General features: G+C 45.3%; 3 protein-coding genes across 7 annotated transcripts in view; all 3 read left to right on the top strand.

Moving 5' to 3' along the window:
* Nucleotides 1–24,052, top strand: part of LOC137427366 (uncharacterized) — a 420,191-nt gene that overhangs the window by 25,733 nt on the left and 370,406 nt on the right. For both annotated transcript variants that reach the window (XM_078778337.1, XM_078778329.1), the window contains exons 3-5: nt 6,066–6,260; nt 10,254–10,352; nt 12,481–12,591. In XM_078778337.1, coding sequence (XP_078634463.1) covers nt 6,066–6,260; nt 10,254–10,352; nt 12,481–12,591 — 405 coding nt within the window. The remainder of the gene's footprint in view (nt 1–6,065; nt 6,261–10,253; nt 10,353–12,480; nt 12,592–24,052) is intronic.
* Nucleotides 6,066–24,052, top strand: part of LOC137427379 (uncharacterized) — a 79,753-nt gene continuing 61,766 nt past the window's right edge. The window contains exons 1-3 of one of the 4 annotated variants that reach the window (XM_078778359.1): nt 6,066–6,260; nt 10,254–10,352; nt 12,481–12,591. Coding sequence is in view for 2 of the 4 variants with exons in the window: in XM_078778363.1 (XP_078634489.1) it covers nt 21,820–21,859 (40 nt within the window). In the remaining 2 variants the exon portion in view is untranslated. Of the gene's footprint in view, nt 6,261–10,253; nt 10,353–12,480; nt 12,592–21,624; nt 21,860–24,052 lie in introns of those variants that run through there. The other 3 variants (XM_078778360.1, XM_078778363.1, XM_078778362.1) reach the window with 3 other exon arrangements.
* On the top strand, nt 13,484–21,136 carry LOC144892332 (zinc finger BED domain-containing protein 4-like). Its single transcript, XM_078778340.1, has 5 exons — nt 13,484–13,534; nt 15,335–15,410; nt 17,834–18,509; nt 18,814–19,676; nt 20,183–21,136. The coding sequence occupies exons 2-5, from the start codon at nt 15,355–15,357 to the stop codon at nt 20,727–20,729; spliced, it is 2,142 nt and encodes a 713-aa protein (XP_078634466.1). The 5' UTR covers nt 13,484–13,534; nt 15,335–15,354; the 3' UTR covers nt 20,730–21,136.

Genomic DNA, 24,052 nt, shown 5'->3' with positions numbered 1-24,052 from the left:
GTCTGGTCCGCAGCCATGGACGCGGCCTTTAAAAACTCAAAGAGGGCCCTCGCCGACGCAACACTGCTCGCTCACCCGGTGCTCAACGCTCCCATCGCCCTCACCACGGATGCCTCCGACTACGCGGTGGGCGCCGTACATGAGCAATGGGTGAACGGGGTTTGGCAGCCACTCGCTTTTTTCAGCCGGCAACTCCGGCCGAACGATCTCAAATATAGCACGTTTGATCGTGAGCTCCTCGGTCTACACCTGGCCGTTCGCCATTTCCGCCACCTCCTGGAGGGCCGACCCTTCACGGCGTTCGTCGACCACAAGCCATTGGTTTACGCAATGGCCAAGGTCATGGAGCCTTGGTCGGACCGCCAACAGCGCCACCTCTCCGCCGTGTCGGAGTTTACCACGGACATCCGGCACGTCGCCGGCAAAGACAACGCCGTGGCCGACTGTCTTTCTTGGGCCAGCGCGAACGCGGTCCACCTCGGCGTGGACTTCGCGCTTATGGCGGCTGACCAAACCACCGACACCACGGTGCAAGCCCTCCGTGCAGCGGACACGGGCCTCCGCCTGGCCGACACCCCCTTCGCGGACACTGTCCTGCTCTCCGACGTCTCCCAAGGCCAGCCTCGCCCCATCGTGCCCGTTACCTGGCAACGCCGCATCTTTGCCTCCCTCCATGGCCTTTCCCACCCGGGCCGGAAAGCTTTCCAGAAGCTGGTGTCGGCGCGATTCGTCTGGCACGGCCTTCGACGTGACGTCCGCGATTGGACCAGCACCTGCACAGCCTGCCAACAGGCCAAGGTCCACCGACACACCCAGGTCCCGCTGGCACCTTTCACCGTGCACGAAAGACGTTTCGACCACGTCAACGTGGACCTGGTGGGCCCCCTCCCCCTATCACGGGGTTTCACACACCTGCTCACCATGGTGGACAGGACCACCAGGTGGCCGGAGGCCGTTCCCCTCGTCTCCACCACCACCGCCGACGTGGCGCAGGCTTTCATCGCCACCTGGGTCACCCGCTTCGGCACACCGGCGGACATCTTGTTGGACCGCGGACCGCAGTTCACCTCCGAGCTGTGTGGGGCGCGGTCGCCCGCAACCTGGGGGTCAAGCTCCACTGTACTACGGCCTACCACCCCCAAGCCAACGGGTTGTGCGAGCGGTTCCACCGCTCCATGAAGGCCGCGCTCATGGCCGGCCTTCAGGACGGCGGTTGGCCCGACCGGCTGCCGTGGGTCCTTTTGGGCCTCCGCACGGCCCCCAAGGAGGACCTCCGGGCGTCCACCGCCGAGCTTGTCTACGGCCAGGCGCTATGCGTCCCGGGCGAATTCGTGCCCGACGCTACCAGTCCCTGGTCCGCAGCTCACCAGCGCTCGGACCTCCAGGAGACCGCCCGACGGTTTGCCCCCATGCCAACGTCCCACCACAGTGACCCCCAGTCCTACATCCACCCAGCGTTTCGCACAGCGGAGTACGTTTTTGTGCGTCATGACGCACATCGGGGGCCACTCCAGCTGCCGTACGACGGGCCCTTCCGGGTCCTGCGACGGGACGACAAGTCGTTCGTCATCGACATCGGCGGCAGGTCGGACCGGAGTGCGGTGGACCGCCTCAAGCCGGCGCACGTGGACATCGACCAACCGCCACGGTTGGCCCTTCCGCCGCAGCGAGGCCACCCTCCATCCATGGTGCCCCCCACTCGACTGCCCACCACCACACCGGACCCCCCCCCCCCCCCCACGACCCACCAGGGGTCGCTTCGGCCGGGTCATCAGGACCCCCCTTAAATTGACCCTGCCGGTGCAAGTCGATTCTGGTGGGACGTGTGTAGCGGCTACCGCTGGGTATACACAATCGCCTTGCACCTACCGAGGACGCGGAGCGATCACCATGCCGGGCTCGCCCAGGACGCCAGGGCACGCCCAGCCTCGCCTTTCCAGGGCTCGTCCAGGACGCCCGGGCATGCCCGTTCTCGACTTGCCAGGCCTCGTCCAGGACGCCTGGGCATGTCCAGACTCGCCTTTCCAGGGTTCGCCCAGAACGCCCGGGCACGCCCAGCCTCGCCTTTCCAGGGCTCGTCCAGGACGCCCGGTCATGCCCGCTCTCGACTTGCCAGGCCTCGTCCAGGACGCCCGGGCATGTCCAGACTCGCCTTTCCAGGGTTCGCCCAGAACGCCCGGGCACGCCCAGCCTCGCCTTTCCAGGGCTCGTCCAGGACGCCCGGGCATGCCCGCTCTCGACTTGCCAGGCCTCGTCCAGGACGCCCGGGCATGTCCAGACTCGCCTTTCCAGGGTTTGCCCGGGCACGCCCGGTCTCGCCTTTCCCGGGCAAACGCTCCGGGATAATGTGTATATATATTGCTGCCCGATAAACGGGCTTTTCAGAGTACCCGAGTTGATTTGACACAATAAAGAAACTCGGACGAATTCCAGCTTTTTGTCGCGTCCATTCTTCCGATTTACGTTGGAGCACAGCTCCTACAATACAAACCAACAGGGGGCACTGCATCATCGGCAGAGCCTCGATCTCAGCAATGATACAAACCAGCAGGGGGCACTGCATCATCGGCACAGCCTCATTCTCAGCAATGATACAAACCAACAGGGGGCACTGCATCATCGGCACAGCCACATTCTCAGCAATGATACAAACCAACAGGGGGCACTGCATCAGCGGCACAGCCTCATTCTCAGCAATGATACAAACCAACAGGGGGCACTGCATCAGCGGCACAGCCACATTCTCTGCAATGATACAAACCAGCAGGGGGCACTGCATCATCGGCACAGCCTCGATCTCAGCAATGATACAAACCAGCAATCACAGGTTACACCGATGACCCAACAACAACTAAACACAGGTCAACACTCAACAACAACCAAATGTCCACAACCTTCGGAAGGTTCTCAACCCTCAAGTGACGTTCCATCACCATTGGTGTTTCACCGAATATCGAGATGCGAAATCAATCTTCTCTCTAAGTCTTCAAGACACCTCGAGGAAGGTGTATCCTCTAGCTTGGCATGTCGGACCTCCTTTTTTCCTCCTCGTTTTTATTCAGGATTTAATATTTTTGTGAATAAAAGTTTTAAACTGGAAATAACGAGGATAATATACGATGGGATGAGATAACGATCGAGAGGATTCGATAGAAGTAGAAGTAACATGGAATAGAAAAGAGAAGAAGAGTGCGTGAATAAAGCGTGGATGAAGCGTGGGTCTGGTTCACTGGAAATGAGCAGCGACAGAAACTTTTATACAAAGTGAGTCGTGACCGTGAGTAGAGGAAGAGTTGTGGAGATTTCGGATTTTAAACATCTTCGTGAGTCAAGGAAGAGTTGTGGAGATTTCGGGTTTTAAACATATTTATGAGTGGAGGAAGAGTTGTGGAGATTTGGGGTTTTAAACATCTTTGTGAGTAGAGGAAGAGTTGTGGAGATTTCGGGTTTTAAACATTCATTGATTGGACATATTTATGTCTGGGTTTTATGTATGGGTTTTATGTATGGGATTTATTTATGTATGGGTTTTAAACATATTTATGAGTGGAGGAAGAGTTGTGGAGATTTGGGGTTTTAAACATCTTTGTGAGTCGAGGAAGAGTTGTGGAGATTTGGGGTTTTAAACATCTTTGTGAGTAGAGGAAGAGTTGTGGAGATTTCGGGTTTTAAACATTCATGATTGGAGGAAGAGTTGTGGAGATTTCGTGTTTTAAACATCTTCGTGAGTCGAGGAAGAGTTGTGGAGATTTCGGGTTTTAAACATCTTTGTGAGTAGAGGAAGAGTTGTGGAGATTTCGGGTTTTAAACATTCATGATTGGAGGAAGAGTTGTGGAGATTTCGGGTTTTAAACATCTTCGTGAGTCGAGGAAGAGTTGTGGAGATTTCGAGTTTTAAACATCTTCTTGAGTAGAGGAAGAGTTGTGGAGATTTCGGGTTTTAAACATCTTCGTGAGTCGAGGAAGAGTTGTGGAGATTTCGAGTTTTAAACATCTTCGTGAGTCGAGGAAGAGTTGTGGAGATTTCGAGTTTTAAACATCTTCTTGAGTAGAGGAAGAGTTGTGGAGATTTGGGGTTTTAAACAACTTTGTGAGGAGCATTGTAGCTCATGGTGTAGGCGGTGTTGTGCACACAGTGGGCGCTTCAATGTTTCCATGGTTAACCTTCATATATGACTAGCAGAAGTACCCGGCATTGCCGGGGAGGGGAGGGGGAGGGGAGGGGAACGGGGGGGGGGGGTGGGGAGCGAGGAGCGAGCCCCTTTGCAAAGCGAGCGATTTTTTTTTTCACAGCGTCATAGCGTCATAGCGTTTCATAGCGGTCATAGCGTTCATAGCGTCATATCGTTCATAGCGTCATAGCGTTCATAGCGTCATAATCATAGCGTCATAGCGTCATAGCGATTTTTTTTTTATAGCGTCATAGCGATTTTTTTTTTGATAGCTTCATAGCGTCATATCGTTCATAGCGTCATAGCGTCATCACGTGATCGCTCTGAGCGAATCAGCGCCCACCTGCTCTGAATCCGTTGATTCCGTGCGCTGAAATGCGCTGAGGTAAATATGAATAAAAAATATGGATCGTCAAATATTTTGAGTTCGGCCATGTTCGTCCCACGCTCAATGGCCATGTCTATGCCAAATATCAAGCACGTAAGTCTCTCCGTTTAGGAGTCTATCGGTAACATTACACACACACACACACACACACACACACACACACACACACACACACACACACACACACACACACACACACACACACACACACACTGTGTTTTATATATGTAGATAGATATATCGTACTAAAATAGGCAATTTAGTGTCTGTCTGGCTGTCTCACGATTTTTGACCGCGATACATTTGGTTGTTCCTCATCCAATCTCAACCAAAATGTCACATGATGGAGTTTGTATTGTAGCTACTTAATTTGTCCCCCTCCCCCTCCCCCCCCCCCTCCCCTCGTCCCCGATTGGGTGTTGAGGTCCATGTCGAGTTCGGATAGATTTATTGTGGTGTTTTTTCCAGGTCTAAACAAATCACAAACTGGTCAAACACTTTAAATATTTCCTTCAATCCTGACAAATCTTTCTCTCTCTGTGTGAAAGTACCGTCTGGCAACTTCTTCCCCCTCACGTTTTGAATTTTGGGATTGCCGATTCTTCTTCCTCTTTCCTGTGTAAATCCGCTCATTTAATTTCCAAATAAACTTCACTTTCCTCGTGTTCAAACTATCTAATGATACAAATGCTCTTCTTTGAAACCTGTAATACAGGTGATTCAGTCCTACTTGCCAGTTAAGTGTGATGAACATGAACTGAATTCCCACGGACATGTTCCAGAGGAATGTTGTTGTTCCATCCGATTTTATTTAAAGTGGTTTCTTATTTATTACCTGAAAGTTATTGATGTGGGGAAACTGTCTGCATATCAGCACACCTGTGGCATGGATTACCTGTGAGCACAAGTACTCCTTCATACACATCCCCTGTGCTTGTGTTTGAGGCCTTCTCACCATTGAATGTCTTCATAATAAAATTGCTGGACAGGCCCAGATTTTATATCAATATCTGAACTTTTTAATGTTTTATATGCGGCCAAATCAACATTCACATCAACACGTAATATATGTCCACCCGTATCACATTTTCAGTAATCACTTATCACGTGATACATTTTTTAGCCCGTGCGTGCACCGTGCACTTCGTGCTTTGACCAATGAAATCCAGCACGACATGCACGAGCTGACACCCCACTCTGTTATTAAATAATGCCCACCGGTGCAGTGTTGATTTAAGAGATAACTTATTTGGGGAAAGTTAATATTCATTCATACATCATTAAATGATGTATTTGCAGAACTTCCCGCATCCGGGCAATATTTTTTATGGTCACAGGGTGTGCCTAACTTATGTGTGGTGAAAGTTTAAAGTTCTGTAACTGATTGAAGCAGAAGATAAGGCCTCAAGTATGGAGGTACTTCACATATTGGCACTTTGTCATATCAAGGTGCTCCGAGTGGCGTAAACATGAGGAAGAGTGGTATGTTTCCCTCCTCTCTGAAGGTTCACCCACCATGTACGCTCAAGTTGGCTGTGAGAAGGATTCCTGTCATGTGCTGCCGGAATCGGAACTGCCGACAGTGCTCGTGTGTGGAATGAAGGTTGAGGAGCCGCAAGGATTTCCCGAGATGCTGCAGATAAAAATCGAGGATGTGAACTCCTTTGGTCTGGAGGAGGAGCAAAGCGACCAGCCGAATGGTGAGTTGTGTGATTGACATCACTTCTGATAAGATCTGTGTTTGTTTCGTGCGCTTTGTTTTGTATACTTGATAGAGGCTCCTGAAAGACCTGGAGCAGAAGGGAAGGGAATAAAATGGAAAGATGAAGGGGAGGGGACATGGACATATGGGGGTGAACAAGCTGCACAAAAGTTGAAAGAAACACAGGAACAAGAGGAAGGGGAAAGTGTGGATGATGAAACCAATCAGCGAACAAACGAAAAGAGGTGAGGTGAGATAAAGAGTGAGGTGACAGAGCAAGAGAAAAGGTGTGAAAGATGAAGAGGTGAGGTGAAAGGAGGGGTTGGGGGGGGGGAGTGGAAATCTCAATGATCTGGAAAAAGGGAATGCTTTGGAATGGGGTCACTTGGGGTGGAAAAGATCAGGGTTGGATGGAGGATGATCTTAGATTGTGATGAACAGCTGTCTTAAAGATTTCGAGGGAAGAATAAAATAGAAGAGAATGTGGAAGTTGTTTCCACAAGTGGTTAAAAAAGTGGAATAAACAGTGAAGGTGAACAGTTTTCCTGTATTTTGGGAGTTTCACCAAAAGGGGGTTGCTGGTGGATGTGTTCCCTGCAGAAACCTAGGGGAAGGCGGTAGCGGAATGGTGCAATGCATGGACAGAACAGACCAGAAGGGAGACAGGATAAGAAAGAGACACCACTCACCTGTCTGTGCAGTGAATGTGATTGGCCCATGCCAGGGTGTTGATCGCGATTGAAATGTCGGAAGGACATTTTCTGGGAAAATTATTTTGAAGTGGCTTTGAAGAAGATGATTATGTTTTTTTTGTCATTTTCATGAATTTGATGTATAAATCTAATACATAGTGGCCAATTTGATATGTGATATAAAATTTAAAATTGAATTGACTATATCAGGAAGTCGGAAGCCTTCCTATGTGGGAATGACACACAATTCCTCAAAAAAAAAAACATTCCAAGATACAAACTTGTAATCCGACGGTGCCAATCCAATCCGTCGTCTGTGGAGGATTTCACATCAAATAACACTCATTAACCCTTTGTGTGCACTGCATCTTGTTTTTATTTTCAAATTTTTCCTTTGAAAAACTACATTTTTGTTTTTGGTTTCATCTTGTGATACATTTAGAGTTGAGAGTTACATTTTTTAGTTACTACATTTTTTCATCTTGTGATAAATCTGCGAAAGCAGCACACAAGGGTTAAACATTTGGACAGCATCGCTGATCTACAAATTGACAGAACAAAAATAGCCCGTTTGTAATTATTCTTTTCAGATAATAACTGAAAACTGAGTGAAGCTCCTTACTTTGTTAAAACATGAATGGTGCTGCATTGCACAGTGGGAAGGTCCATGGCACCTCAAATTTTTCATATCTGGAAAGGCTTCCACGAAAAGTAGGTATAACTGCATATTTACGCATTGGGCAATGAAGTGCCAAGAGGGGTGGGCTTGCGACGACTGTCAATCAGCCTGATAGGGGTGGGGCCACAAAACGCATTTGACTGCATGTACTATTTAGAATGTTAGATCGTCCATAAAGTATGTACAGTGCTGTTCCATTACAACGTGAGTACATCTTTGAAGTTTGTACTGCAACATTTATAAACTAGAATGACGCTTATAAACCAGAGAGCATACCTCGGGCAGGGTGAGCAGTTTATGTTTTGTATCCCACTGATAGGTCAGATTTGGATCCAGACCGGAACCAAAATATCATCCGCCTGTTTTTGTTGCCTAACCAACTCATCCACCAATTTTAGTCACAAGTCGTCCACAACGTTTTGAAATATCATCCTGTATATCGTTTTTGGCCCTGTCACTCAATGGTGAAGAATCACTTAATAAATTTAAAAAAAACTTGTATATCGATTTGGATTCGAATCTTCACCAAAATTAGATCAATTCTGGCTCAGTTCGCACTTTCTCCAATGTAACAACAATTAAATATTTTTTTGTTACCGAACAATTTCTCTATGGGCGAGCTAGGAGTCTCCTACGGAAGAAAACGTGAAAGAACGTAGTTACATAGCACTGTATCGGGAATGTCTACCCAGATCACACTTTCAGTTATAACTAATCACGTGATAATTTTTAGCCCATGCGTGCACCGTGCACTCCGTGCTTCGACCAATGAAATCCAGCATGACATGCACGAGCTCATACCCCTCTCTGTTATTAAATAATGCCCACCAGTGCAATGTCGATTAAAGAGATAACGTATTTGGGGAAAGTTTATATGAATGGCCTTAAAACGATCATTCATTCATTCATTTTTCATACACAATTAGATGATGTATTCGGAGAAGATCCCGCGGGCCTGTGTGGATTGTACAATGCAACGCATTTTCTGTTATATTCGAGTAGAAAGTGGGGGGTGGAGGGGGGTGGGATGGGATGTTCCCCCGTCAAAAATGTGGGGGGATATGTCCCCCTCCATCCCCCACCTATCAACGCCCATGGGCCCATAGACTCAGCTTCATCGTGGAAGATTCCAACTGTCTTGAGGCCTTGGTTTCACAGCGTCCAGCGGAGCAAGATGTGAGGTGGGGGCACCAGCCCTTTGGGGTTGCTGTGCATATGAACATTGAACAAGTTGCTGTGTATTTTGAGCCGTGGTTCTATCTTCCAATATGAGACAAACCCCTTGTGAGTCCAACTGTACGTACTGAAACGGCCGTGTCGTGAAATTAGTAAAACTATGGCCGTGTGCTGGATTATTCACGCATTCTTCACATTCGTCTCCGCTCGGCATCTTGGAGATCATTATTCTCCATCAGTCTTGTCGCCCGTTTGGGAGTCCAAGTCCTTTACAATTCACATGTTTTAAAAGCCATTTGATATATCTCACCTGTCATTGGAGGAAACAACCAATCCGCTCTCACCTCATCAATCATCCCCAGTTGTGACTATCACCAGATATTTAGTCAACCTGAGGCCCTTCTCGTCAAAGAAGGCTGAATAAAGCAACCAGGAAAAGCTATGCAACATAAGGCCTTTGCCGTCTCAAGCTCTACTCAAATCCTTCCACAGCGGCAGGCATTTTTAAGTAGCACAAGTGTGAAAACCCACCGCTACAACCTCACATCCGCCACTGTTCATCACTGATTGGCGAATCGTCAGCGATAGCTCAGATGGAACGCTGTTCTGTGGAGGAACTCAGGTCATTCAATGTTCATTTCGTGTGCAACAATTGGACCTTGGTTTGCTGCATTGTTAACATTCATCCGTGGGATGGTACACACATTGATAAATTCAGTGCATGCGATAAACCAGGATGGCAGTTTACACGTCTGTCGTGATTTGAACTCGGACAAGGTAGCTGAAAGACGTGTGTGCTTAACTCCAAGGTATCTTGCCAGTTCAGTCCTTCAATTCAATTAATCAATCCCACATGATTTTTCCAAACCACTCCTGAGCTTTTCTCCACTTTCTCACTTTTTTGATCCTTTCCACTCCCCTTATCATATGTTCACATGTCATGGCTTTGGCCTATTCATTCCATTCTCTGCATTTGTCAACATGTTAACCTGCCACACTCTGCCATTTTGTTTTCCATGAGGATTCTTTCGAGAGAAAAAAAAAATCAACCAGTCACATGTTGGATCGGAATTGGTTGTAATTTGAGAATAAATGCAGTTTGGTGTAGAAAACCTTCTCTATTTTGCCTTCTCTACATTTTTTTACCTTCTCTATTTTGTTGGTTGTGATTTTAGGTGGTGGTGAAATTCCATTGAAGATGTGGTCGCGTCGGAAACATCTCATAACATCGAGGCAGTTTATGCAGAACATAATGCTTTGATATCATTATGTTTTCACATGACGCCATTCCAAAGGGTTTTATTTTCTCTCTTCAAGAAAGATTTTAACAATTAAAATTTAAAAAAATGATCTAAATGCAATATTTATTTATCTATTTTAAGAGTATGAAAACCTCTGCATGTGACACAAGATGCCTGCATTCAATAAAAGTTACTTTTTCCAGATTTCCTCGTGAAAGTGGAAGTGAAAGCTGAGCACGATATTGATCGACCCGAACCCAATGATGCCAAAGATTCTTTCCTCAAGAACCATCCTCATGAAGGTTTCTGTCAATGTTTACACATTTTGATTCAAACCGTTTGATGATGAACTCTGGTGTTAAGAAAAAAAACCCACTAAGTTATGATTTAATTGCTTGAAGAAATAACCACGATGATAAATCAATTTCTCAAACATCAATTTTCCCCTTCATTATCATATAAAATATTTTAACCAACAATAATATATCTTGTTGTATCCTATTATCCTTAATTTGTACAATATTCATTTCTGATTTTAATTATACACCTTTTATGCAAATATCATGCATGGATCATGCAAAAAAATGCAAAAAAAAAAAAATGCAAATATCATGCATGCAAAAATGTGCAAAATGCAAATAAAAATACAAAATCAAATGCCCCCATTGGACTTAGTCCAAAATGGGGGTTTATGGATTGGAAGAAGGTGAAGATCTAAGGATCTAAGATCGAAGGAAGAAGGTGAAGATCGACGAAATGTAGTTTGGATTTATGCCAGGAAGAGGAACGACAGACGCGCTCTTTATTGTGAGGCAGTTGCAGGAGAAGTACATGGAGAAGAGGAAGAAGTTGTTTCTTGGGTTTGTTGATCTGGAGAAAGCATTCGATAGGGTTCCACGTGAAGTAGTGACATGGGCATTGAGGAAGTTAGGAGTGGAGGAATGGTTGATCAGATTAGTGATGGCAATGTACAAAAGAGCTCGCACAGCTGTAAGGACGAAGGACGGGAACAGTGGTGAGTTTGAGGTGAAGGTGGGAGTGCATCAGGGGTCGCTACTAAGTCCATTACTATTAATTGTAGCTGTGATGGAGGTGCTGGCTCAGACCGTAAAGGAGGGTTTACCGTGGGAGTTGTTGTATGCAGATGATCTGGTGTTGATTGCGGAAAGTATGGATGGACTGAAGGAAAAGATGAACAAGTGGAAGGAAAGTATGGAGACAAAAGGTCTGAAGGTGAATATAGGAAAGACGAAGGTGATGGCAAGTGGTAAAGCATGTGGTGAGGTGGAAAGAACTGGGAAGTGGCCATGCGCTATGTGCAGGAAGGGTGTCTGAGTGAACTCCATTCAATGTACAATGTGCGCTGAGTGGGTTCATCAATAATGTAGTGGTCTGAGAGGGTCATTAACCAGTGTGGCAGCTACATTCAAATGTAAGGTGTGCACAGAGGGAGCTGCAGATGGAGGAAATGTTGAGTTGGATCTTGGAGACGGCGTGAAGCTGGAAGGTGTGAAAACATTTTGCTATCTCGGAAACATGCTGAATGGAGAAGGTGGATCAGACTCGGCAACGGTTGCTAGAGTGAGATGTGCATGGAAGAAGTTTCGGGAACTGAGTGGCGTGCTGATGAGGAGGGGAGTGTCGTTGAAACTGAAGGGAAATGTGTATGCTGCATGTGTGAGAAGTGTTATGATTTATGGGAGCGAGACATGGGTCATGAATGTAGAGCAGCAACGAAGGCTGGAAAGGGTGGAAATGCGAATGGTTCGGTGGATGTGCGGAGTGTCGCTGAGAGAGAGGAAGACAAATGATGAATTGCGAAAGATGATGGGAATAGAGCCTGTGATTGATGCTGTGAAGAGGAACAGGTTGAGATGGTTTGGTCATGTGTTGAGGAAGGATGAAAGTGACTGGTTGAGAAGAGTGATGGAAATGAATGTAGAAGGAAGTAGAGGACGGGGAAGACCGAGAAAGACTTGGCTTACGTCGGTGGAAGAAGACATGCGGGAAAGGGGGTTAACAAGGAGAGATGCAGAAAATAGGGCAAAATGGAGAAGATTGTCATGGGGACCGCAAGGCTAACCCCCGCTCTAGCAGGGAAAATGGCCTTAAAATGCATGTTGTGTTGTTGTGTATGGATTGGGTCTCGTCCGTCCGTCTGCAACCATAATCTCGGAGATGTATTGACTGATTTTCTTCATACTTGGCACAACGACAACACATGATGGTGTTCATATGCATGATGGGAATGTTTTATTTTCTCTCTTCAATGAAAATTTTAATGTTTTGATTGACATTTTAATGATTAAATATATATATATATATTTTAATGATTTCAATGCGATATTTATTTATCTATTCTAAGAGTATGAAAACAGCTATGGACGTGACACAAGAGTGCCTGCATTTAATAAAAGTTACTTTTTCCAGATTTATTTGTGAAAGTGGAAGTGAAGAATGAGCACGACATTAATGTTCACCTGGATCGACCCGAACCCAAAGATGCCAAAGATTCTTTCCTCAAGAAACATCCTCTTGAAGGTTTCTGTCAATGTCTATACATTTTGATGCAAACAGTTTGATGATTAAATCTGGTGTTAAGAAAAAAATCGGAGCAATACCTCTGGCTCTCACCTGGTAGAATAAACGGTATACTACACTGACTAAAGGTATTTAAAACCAATTTCAATGGATGCCAGAAGACAGCGCAGCATGTGGAACCATACAAACCTAATCAAAAGACTTTAAACAAACAAAGAAGAAAATAACTATTTTGGGGGGCAACCCCTCCGTAGACCTCCAAAGGGGCAGATTTTTTTTAATGCTGTGAACAAACTTTGATACATCACGGGTGATGAAGGTTGTGGTCAGGTTTCATCGAAATTGCATGTGGTTTCCGAGAAGAAAGTAAATACCTATTTTGGGGGGCTACCCTCCCTCCCCTCATAGACCCTTAAAGGGGCAGATTTTTAAAAATACCGTGAACAAACTTTGGCACATCACAGGTGGTGACGGTTGTGGTCAAGTTTCATCGAAATTGCATGTGTAGTTTCTGAGAAGAAAGCAAATACCTATTTTGGTGGGCAGCGCCCCAACTGTAGACCCCTAAAGGGGCAGAGTTTTTTTTAATGCTGTGAACAAACTTTGGTACATCACGGGTGATGAAGGTTGTGGTCAAGTTTCATCGAAGTCGTGTGTATAGTTTCTGAGAAAAAAGCAAATTCTTATTTTGGGGGGTCAAACCTGGATCTACTTTGACCCCCGGTAAAACCACTTGGATCCCAATTTTTTTTATTTTTTTTTATTTATGCCGTGAACAAACTTTAGTCACAACACAACAAATATCATTTCAGCCAAGTTTGGTCACAATCCCTTCAGCGGTTTTGGAGAAGAAGTTGCAAGTGTTTACGGACTGACTGACGGATTGATGGACTGATGGACGGACAACGCGCCATCGCATAAGCTCCCCGGAACTTCTTTCCAGGTGAGCTAAAAAATACGACGTTATGGTTTAATTGCTTTAAGAAATAACCACATCGTAGATCAATTTCTCAAACATCAATTATCATCTTCATTAATAACCACCTTTAGAGGCCATTTTTGCCCGCAAATCTTCATTATTATATAAAATAATTTTAACCAACAATAATATACATTGTTGTATCATATTATCCTTAATTTGTACAATCATCAATTCTGATTTTAATTAGACACCTGTTATTATAGCCCCCGTTGGACTTCGTGGAAAACAGGCTTTTTGGAATGGGTCTTGTCCATCTGCCTGCAACAATTGAGGTGCAACAATTGAGGACCTGCATTTTGAGTGTGTTCCTCATCCACCATACTCGCTAGACCTCGCCCCTTCAGATTACCACATCATTGGGCCACTTAAAGAGGCGCTTGGTGGAACCACTTTTCGATCTGACGAAGAGGTCCAAGAGGCCGTGCACGAATGGCTACATAGGCAGCCAAAAATTTTTTTCTCGAGGAATCCAGGCCTTAGTAAAGCGCTGGAAAATGCATTGAACGCAATGGAGATTATGTTGAAAAATAACACAGTTGTTACACACTTACATGCAATAAAAAAAGTTGTGAAAAATATTTTAAGGTTTCTTATTGACTGCCCCTCATAATTGCTTTAATAAATAACCACATGGTAAATCAATTTCTCGAACATAAATTTTCCCCTTCATTATTATACAAAATATTTTAACCAACAAAATATACCTTGTTGTATCCTATCATCCTCAATTGTACTATCGTCAATTCTGATTTTAATTTGACATCTGTTATTATAACCCCCATTGGACTTTGTGCAAAATGGGGGTTTATGGATTGGGTCTCGTCCGTCTGTCCGCAACCATACGTAGTGTGTTCAAAAAGTATCCGACCTTTATTTTTCGTGCGTAAAAAAAAAGAAGCTAGGGAGGCGTTGATTGGTGCACGTATGTAGGCGATCCTAATGCGCATGCGTGAATTTTTTCCCACCTGCAGAAGCTGTCATTCGACGGCAGACCGCCGATGAGTGAGGACATGTAAGCGAGCGCCGTCGGATTTTCGTTTTTGACAAAATGACGGAAAACCTTGAACAACGCTACTGCATCAAATTTTGTGTTTTTTGGCCTCGGGGATGTTGGATGCTTCCATTGTGATGACTGCAACTTGGTTTCTGGGTCGTACCCATAAACACAGGACTCATCGCCAGTGATCACTGTGTTGAGGAAGCTGGGATCGCTGTTCACAGTCTCCAGCATGTCCTGTGCGATCTCCAAACGGAGTTGCTCTGCTCAATCGTTAGCAGCTTTGGTACGAACTTCGCTGAGATTCTCCTGAAGCCCAAATCCTCCTTCATAATGGAATGAACGGTGTTGAATCTTGCGTATCGTTTCCACTTGGGAATCGCCAAGCTTTACACAAAATTTGATGCAGTAGCGTTGTTCAAGTTTTCCGTCATTTTGTCAAAAACGAAAATCCGACGGCGCTCGCTTACATGTCCTCACTCATCGGCGGTCTGCCGTCGAATGACAGCTTCTGCAGGTGGGAAAAAATTCACGCGTGCGCATTAGGATCGCCTACATACGTGCACCAATCAACGCCTCCCTAGCTTCTTTTTTTTACACACGAAAAATAAAGGTCGGATACTTTTTGAACACAGTAGTATCTTGGAGATGCATGGACCGATTTTGTTCATACTTGGCACAAAAACAACACATGATGGTGTTCTTATGCAAATAATTTTGTTTCGTGTTGTGATCAAAGATGGCTGACTGGTGGCCCTTTTCAGGTGTAAAAAACAACAACTCGATGTTGAACACTTCCTCAACCATTTCTCGGACACGGTTATACAGTCACGTGAAAAAGTAAGTACACCCCATGTAAAGTTTTGACTTTTTCAACATATTTCAACATACAGCTATTTGATCTTCATTTCAACAATATTGATAGATAAATGTGATATAATATAACAAATATCATGAAACATTTACATTTTGTAGTCAATTGTATAATTTAAATAAACATAAATGCAAATTTCGCATGTGGAAAAAGTAAGTACACCCTTGGCCCTTTGGCAGAAACAACCTCAAGTAGGTGTTTCTTATAACTGTCTACCAGTCTCTGACATCGACTCGGAGAAATTTTTGCCCACTCCTCCATGCAGAATTATTTCAGCTGTGCGATGTTTGAGGGGTTTCTTGCATGCACAGCTCGTTTCAAATCCCCCCACAACATCTTGATGGGATTTAGGTCCGGGCTTTGACTTGGCCATTCCAGAACCCTCCATTTCTTTCTTTTCAGCCATTCCTTGGTGGATTTACTGGTATGTTTAGGGTCATTGTCATGTTGCAGGGTCCACCTGCGGTTGAGCTTCAACTTTCCGACAGATGGCCTCACATTATCCTCAAGCACCTTCTGGTACAATGAAGAATTCATAGTGGAATTCCATAATGGTGAGCTGCCCAGGCCCTGATGCAGCAAAGCTGCCCCAAACCATAATATTTCCACCACCATGCTTTACAGTTGCTATCAGGTTCTTGTGGTCAAATGCTGTCTTTGGTTTTCGCCAAACATGTCTTCTGGTACTGTGGCCAAATAGCTCTACCTTTGACTCATCTGTCCAGAGCACATTGTTCCAGAAGTGCTGATCTTTGCCTCGGTGTTCATTGGCAAACTTTAGTCTTGCCCTGATGTTCTTTCTGGACAGCAAAGGTTTCCTCCTGGCACACCTCCCATGTAGATCAAATTTGTGCAACCTCTTTCTCATGGTACACTCGTGCACTTTGACATCAACAGTGGCAAGAGCTACCTGTAGGTCCCGTAATGACATTCTGGAGTTCTTAGTAGGGCTGTCAACCGAGCCGAGACCGGGACGAAATCCCGGCGGTTTCGGCTTTCGAGACGGTCTCGGGACAGTCCCGAGATAAATTGATTGACGCAATTTCTCGGTTAAAAAAAATCCCGGTTAAAATTCCAACTTCTTGCAGATATTTTCCATAATAGAGGCATTTATTGAGCCTTGCTTTCATTACTCTGCTTCTGCACAAGCATCATTTTTCGCAAGTGCAGCTGAACTGACACAAACGATGATAGATAAAGTAAACTCACTGTTCCAGGATTTTCCCCTTGTCAACAAACAATGCACTGCAAACGAATCCGAATTCCGAATCCGGATCTTCACCAACATCTAATCATGTCGTCCTTGTCACACACGCTGCATCTCCACAAAATTTCGTCCGAATCCGTCCACAACGTTTTGAGATATTGTGTTCACAAACAAACGGACAAACAGACAGGAGTGAAAACATAACCTCCATCCACCTTTGGTGGCGGAAGTAACGACATCAGGATGAAGGTCACAATGAAAATCCGCCGCATCGTGGCTTCATTTAAACCGTTGAATCCTTCCGCTGTATCACTCCGCCTCGCTCCGCTTTACGCTGCGGTCACGTGTCCGTCCTTGGAGACGAGTTACGGAATGTGGTTGCTATGGTCTTTTGCACATTAATATCGATGGATTCGTTCGAGGCCCCGTGATTGGAGGGACGATGTTTATTTAGATTAAAAACACGTTTATAACGGATTATTCTACACACAATGTATTAATACAAGTACAATACATTATGTAGTTTTATGAAATGAGTTTTTGATGAACGTTTATGTTTAATTGCAACGCTAAATCTATAAATTGTAAGAATCCCTCGGGGTTTGGTTTGACGGTTTGAATGTGAAAGTATTTTCGTTATCTTATCTCCACTTTAGGCCTGATAAGTTGATTACGTTTACTTTAGTCACAGAGTCAAAATAAGGAGGGGGGCGGGGGCGGTGGGGGTGATCACTACACCGCCTGCTTTATAATTTACGAACAGAAGTACCCGGCATTGCCGGGCGGGGGAGGGAAGGTGAAGGGGAACGGGGGGGGGTGGGGAGGGGGAGCGAGCCCCTTGGCAAAGCGAGCGATATTTTTTTTTTTTTTTTTTTTTTTTTTTTTTTGTCATAGCGTTCATACTTCATAGCGTCATAACGTGATCGCTGCCCACCTGCTCTGATGCCGTTGAATCCGTGTGCTGAAATGCGCTGAGGTAAACGTAAATATGAATAAAAAATATGGATCGTCAAATATTTTGAGTTCGGCCATGTTCGTCCCAGGCTCAATGGCCATATCTGTGCCAAATATCAAGTACGTCAGCCTCTCCGTTTAGGAGTCTACCGGTAACATTACACACACACACACACACACACACACACAAACTGTGTTTTATATATATATATATATATGCATTCACAGATTCACTGGTCTTCATTTCTCTCAAAATATCGAAGTCGAACGAGACTCGGAGCTCCCCGACATCATGGCTTCACGAAAGAAAACTTCCGCAGTGTGGGATCACTTTTCTGTAGATCCCGTCGACGAAAGTTTCGCCATTTGTAAGCACTGCGGTGCTCGTCGTGCGAGGGGGAAAGAAAAGCGAAACAGAGGAACATCCGGGTTACAACGGCACCTGAATCTCTGTATTGCAGCACCAAGGGCGCAAGCAAACCCAGAGGGAGAAAATCGGGTGGCCGCCGAACCCAAACCCAAGCCTCGTGATTGTCAGCTTACACTAACGGAGACTTTCGCTAGGTCCACAAAATATAAGGACACTAGCGACCGTGCAAAGGCCATTACAAGGGCCATTGGTACAATGATTGCCGTCGACCTTCGGCCGTACCAAATGGTAGAAAATGATGGTTTCCATCATTTGATGGGAACTATGGATCCCCGTTACAGGATCCCCTCCCATCAGCAATTTTCGGGCAACGTCATCCCAGAACTCTATCGTGAGGTCAAGCAGAATATCAAACAAGCTCTCGAAGATGCTCTCCCGGGGATGAGCATCACTACTGACATGTGGCGCTCCAGTCAGAACAGAGAATACATGTGCGTCACTCTGCATTGGACTACCCTTAATGACGACGGCAAGGTATGTATGACGTAATTTATTTATTTAATTTATTTTATATTCCCCCTAAATATTTATGTAGATATATCTGAAATTAAGTATCTTTGTAAGCTTACAATTGTCTTGCATGTTATGATTTTGAATAATGAACATGTTATCATGTTCCATTAAACCTAATTTTGTTTAAAACATTTTTTTGCTTATTTACTTTGGGTGGTCATTAATACTGTACGTTTATTAGTAGTTATATCATTTAAGGTTACATGTACATAGGAATACGATATGTATGGAAAACTTATAGTGACTGTGATTGATATCGTTTCAGTTTCAGAGACATCAGGCGCTTGTTAGTTTGGAGGAGTTCGACGAGGCAGCCACAGCAGTCAACATCCGGAGTCGACTCAACGCCGTCGCCAACGAATGGCTTCCAGTTCCAGGCAGACGAGGCAACTTGCTCCTGTTTGGTGTCAGCGACAGCGGGGCAAACATCAAACGCTGTCTCATTGATGCAACGAAGACAGATCTGACGTGCGGCTGGGTTCCTTGTTTTGCCCACTCTCTGAACCTCGTGGCCAAGAGCTCTCTTGCTATCCAGCGCGCCGTCAAAGATTCTGTTGCGGTGATGAGAACGCTCGCGAGCAAGGTGACCAATTCACAGCCCGTAAAGCGCCGCTTCGACGAGCTTCTGGAGCGCCACTACCCAAACGAGACACATGTCAAACTCGTGAGAGATGTGGAGATGAGATGGAACTCTACACTGCATATGCTGGAGTCAATAATCCGACAGAGGGATGCGGTCGAGGCGCTAGCGAACGACAGAGTCATGAGAGGCTTTGTCGATGTCCAGCGCCCTGCCGCATATCAACACTGGTCTGAGGTGTTCGACATGCTGCCAAATGTGGTAGAGGTGTTGAAGCCCGCTGAGAGCGCCACTAAGCTCGCCTCGTCCCATGACTGCAGCCTGTCTTCCTATATTCCCATGGTCAAGGGACTGGCGAAACAGATGGACAGTCTGCGTGAATCGCCAGAGAGGGCGAGAGGAGTAGGCTCCATGGTGACAGAGTTTGGAGACAAGTGGGCCGGAAGAATGGCGTGGATTTTGAAGCCGGTGCCGACGGCACGAGAGACCGACCTTACCGAGCAGACAGTCTACCAGACGTTTCATGCTGCAACAGTTTTGGATCCTCGGTAAAAAAAAATATGAAGAATCTTACATTCTATTGATTTATAATGAACATAATTAATGATTAACACATGCTATAATTAATAATTTGTTTTATAAATGTATATCTTTAATCTATCTTTATAATCTTCATTTCACATATATATTATTCATTTGAAGTATGAGCTGTTATCCAGTATTCCTCATTATTTTTGTTAAATAGGCGATTATCATTATAGGCATATTGGTATCGTGACTATTCAAAATTTGGAAATAATAGAATTTAACCAATCTGACTATTTCTTGCAGCGAAAATAAAAGAAATGATCATTTGGTATTTTGGTCCATTACAATAATTAAAAAAATGGCTGGATATGTAACGTAATATCCCATTTGCGTATCAGTAATGGCAACTATTTTGTTGTAATTTATTATTGTGTAGTATAATTATGAAAATAAGTGTATTGCGTATTCTAATTCTTACTTTATTAGTACTTAAACGTTTCATCAACCTTTTTTATTTCAATATTAGATACAAGATGAAGTACATCGCAAAAGACGAAGCAGCAAAGGTGAAAGTGAAGGACGCCGTCATCAATGTAGTTTTGCGAATCAACCAACGTGGTCGCACGGAGCCGATGGACATCAGTTCCGACGATGAGAATCGTGAAGGGGCTGCCGCCGCCGCTGCTGAGCCTCCTCCACAGCAGCATGGTCATATTGTTGTTGCCGATGATTTCCAGCGCGCTATGGCTGAAGCCATGGAGTCTGATTCAGAAAGCGAAGACGATGCCCGTGTTGGCCGTGCTGACATCACGAACGAGTTGGAAGCTTACTTGCACCAGAGCGTTGCTAAGGCAAACTCGGATCCGCTACAATACTGGTCACTTCGGCGGGACGTGTTTCCTAACCTTGCCCCAGTAGCAGCAGCCTTCTTGGCGTGTCCTGCTTCAAGTGTCACGTCGGAGCGCATGTTCAGCATGGCCGGAGATATCGTCACCAAAAAGAGGTGTTCCCTGAAGCCACAAAACTTACAACGCTTGGCCATCATCAAAGTCAACAAAAAATATCTAAAATAGGCAACTACATATTTTAGACTTTGGACTTCCCAACATATTCTTCTCAACGTCCGGCCTGCACCCACTGACTGCTTAATGATATATGTGGAACCTGAACAATTTTACTTTCGTTATTTGTTTTCTTTCTCGGTTTTTTAAAGAAACATGTATCATGCAGTTCATATGATCAGTTATGGTCCTTTCTGAATGCTACATGTATCCAGTTTCAACACCTATCAGTCAAACTCGAAAGGATGGGGTAATCTGGGCTCTATCAAAAATTAACAAACGGCCTGAATAACAGTTTTTTTTATTCGGGTTGCAGAAGAAAGCTGTCGGGTCACAATCGCTAATAATTTGCCTTCTCATTGTGCTATGTACATGTGTTTGTTGTTTCGTGCATGAGAAATTAAAAGTTACGAATTCTATATGGAGTTGCTCTTTATAAAGAGATGAGTAGTGTCTTTTGAGTGCGTGTATGTGTGTTAAAAAGGAAAAGCCTCTGCGTGATTGGTTTATGAATTTTCCCTTGTTTGTGTATCATCTTATGTGTGCGTCTGTTAGTGTGTGTATATTTGTCTGTACCTATGCGCGCGCGTGTGTGTGTGACTGAGAAAGAGAAGACTTGAGTACTGAGTGCGGGACATCAGAGAGCATATGTGTGCTAAATGCTAATACAAAGTCGTACGAAGGAGGAGGGCGTGTTTTCAAAGCAAAAACTCGGCCATGTGCTAAGCTCAGCTCCGCTGGCACGCACGTGTCGGCCTAGCCAGCTAGCTCACCTCCAACAGTCCGACTCTCATCAATCAGGTTGCACATCATGCGCAGGCCTCCGAGTTCCACCAATTAGGTTGCACATCACGCGCAGGCCTCCGAGTTCCACCAATTAGGTTGCACATCACGCGCAGGCCTCCGAGTTCCACCAATTAGGTTGCAGGAACGTGCAGTCTCGACGCTCGTCACCTGTTGCTCGCTGCAGCATGCCCACCACAACATTGCCCAGGCCCAACATAAACAGCGACCTTGCGCAATGCCACGATTCCCACGAACAATAAAGGAGACATAATCACAGCGAAAACACAATTTCGTTGTGTGGCAGGAACTTCTGAAAATGTCTGCCGTCGTCCTGGTGGGGCTTCCCAGGAATTCAGGTAACGCAGTCGGGTTGATCAAAGCATGGGCTCGGATAACTTGGGTGCCTTATCAGTCGACAATTGTTAAAACACGTGACATTCGATGAAAGGCGTTATTTAGCGTTATTAGTTTCAATTTCTGGAATAAGAGGTCGGTATATTCGATCCGTCCACCGAACGGCTATCAACGGGTTGAACAAAAAATTGTACATTCCGATTTGAGTTGAGGCACGCAACGCTGCGTCATTATAGCCCGCTTAACGGAACTATTAAAAAAAAAAGTAACATGCACATGTGCGCAGCAGCAGGACGCGGCAACTATTGAACTATCATGAATATCGAACGGTCATACGTGTACGCGCGCGAGCTACGAGAACGCTTGATATGCCTGATCACAACTCACAAAATGATAATGAAACTCCAACCGGGACTCGAATATGCCTGGGCAGAAACATTTTCTCCCTCTCTCTGACATTCCGAGCAAGAAATTACACGACAATACAAACTGTAATGAGATAACCCGGTCCCATCGGTGGCCGATCATCTGCATGTAGGCGGTGTATTTTATTTCATCCCGGTAAATGGAAGCTAAGTCGGAATTTAAGTACTCAACATCAGAAATGAATTTTTTTCATTGTTGTTTATATATTGTAATTAAATTCCATTATTTTTGAAGCCTTATTATTATTATTATTATTTTTTTTTATTTTTTTTTTACTTTGCCAGGAACCGAGCCGAGCCGAGATCCCGTTATGAAAATTGAAAATTTATCGAGACGGTTCCGAGACGGGATTTTGAATCTAGCTAACAGTACTAGTTCTTAGAGACTTCTTTCAGCATCTTGCGGTCTGCTCTCGGGCTGAACTTGCTGGGGCGGCCTGGCCTGAACAAGTTGGCAGTTGTTTGGAATCTTCTCCACTTGTAGATGATCTTCCGGACAGTCGAATTATTTCAAATTGTTTGGAGCTCTTTTTAAATCCCTTCCCAGACTCGTAGGCATCTATAACCTTCTTTCTGAAGGCCTCAGAGAGCTCTTTTGATCTAGACATGGTGACGCCGCACACTTCAACAACAAAGAGCAAACTAAACGAAATGTCTGAGGTTTAAATAAGACAGGTTCCTCCAAGATCCTCTATAACGATGTTCTAATCATTTGCACCTGAGCTGGTGCACCTGATTCTAATTTTAGGTATTTGAAGTAGTGATAAATGTAGGGGTGTACTTACTTTTTCCACATGCGAAATTTGCATTTATATTCATTTAAATTTTAGAATAGACTACAAAATGTAAATGTTTCATGATATTTGTTATATTATATCACCTTTATCTGTCAATGTTGTTGAAATGAAGATCAAATAGCTGTATGTTGAAATATGTTGAAAAAGTTCAAACTTTACATGGGGTGTACTTACTTTTTCACATGACTGTACTGATGTTGTTCAAACTGGACAGACAAATAATGAATGATAGATAACTTATGCATGCCATTTTCTTTTGAGATTAGATCCAGGATGGCCGATTGGCGGCCATTTTGTTACTTTTGTATACTGAATCGAGGCTCGTGAAAGAGCTGACAACCGCGAGGGAAAGACAGCACAGGGGGACCACAAGGGAAAGACAGCACAGGGGGACCACGAGGGAAAGACAGCACAGGGGACCACGAGGGAAAGACAGCACAGGGGGACCACGAGGGAAAGACAGCACAGGGGGACCACGAGGGAAAGACAGCACACATGGACCACGAGGAAAAGACAGCACACATGGACCACGAGGGAAAGACAGCACAGGGGGACCACGAGGGAAAGACAGCACAGGGGGACCACAAGGGAAAGACAGCACAGCGGGACCATGAGGGAAAGACAGTACAGGGGGACCACGAGGGAAAGACAGTACAGGGGGACCACGAGGGAAAGACAGCACAGGGGGACCACGAGGGAAAGACAGTACAGGGGGACCACGAGGGAAAGACAGTACAGGGGGACCACGAGGGAAAGACAGTACAGGGGGACCACGAGGGATAGACAGTACAGGGGGACCACGAGGGAAAGACAGCACAGGGGGACCGCGAGGGAAAGACAGCACAGGGGGACCACGAGGGAAAGACAGCACAGGGGGACCACGAGGGAAAGACAGCACAGGGGGACCGCGAGGGAATGACAGCACAGGGGGACCACAAGGGAAAGACAGCACAGGGGGACCACGAGGGAAAGA

Source organism: Myxine glutinosa, chromosome 5, assembly GCF_964187855.1.
Source record: "Myxine glutinosa chromosome 5, kmMyxGlut1.1, whole genome shotgun sequence".
Lineage (NCBI taxonomy): Eukaryota > Metazoa > Chordata > Myxini > Myxiniformes > Myxinidae > Myxine > Myxine glutinosa.
The sequence above is the reverse complement of the archived record's forward strand: the minus strand, read 5'-3'. Positions and strand labels throughout refer to the sequence as shown.

Coding starts and splice junctions, on each gene's coding strand:
- LOC144892332 (XM_078778340.1), top strand. CDS start 15,355: ATGTTGAACACTTCCTCAACCATTTCTCGGACACGGTTATACAGTCAC. Junction 15,411..17,833: donor TTATACAGTCACGTGAAAAA/GTAAGTACACCC, acceptor ATGCATTCACAG/ATTCACTGGTCTTCATTTCT. Junction 18,510..18,813: donor CCCTTAATGACGACGGCAAG/GTATGTATGACG, acceptor ATATCGTTTCAG/TTTCAGAGACATCAGGCGCT.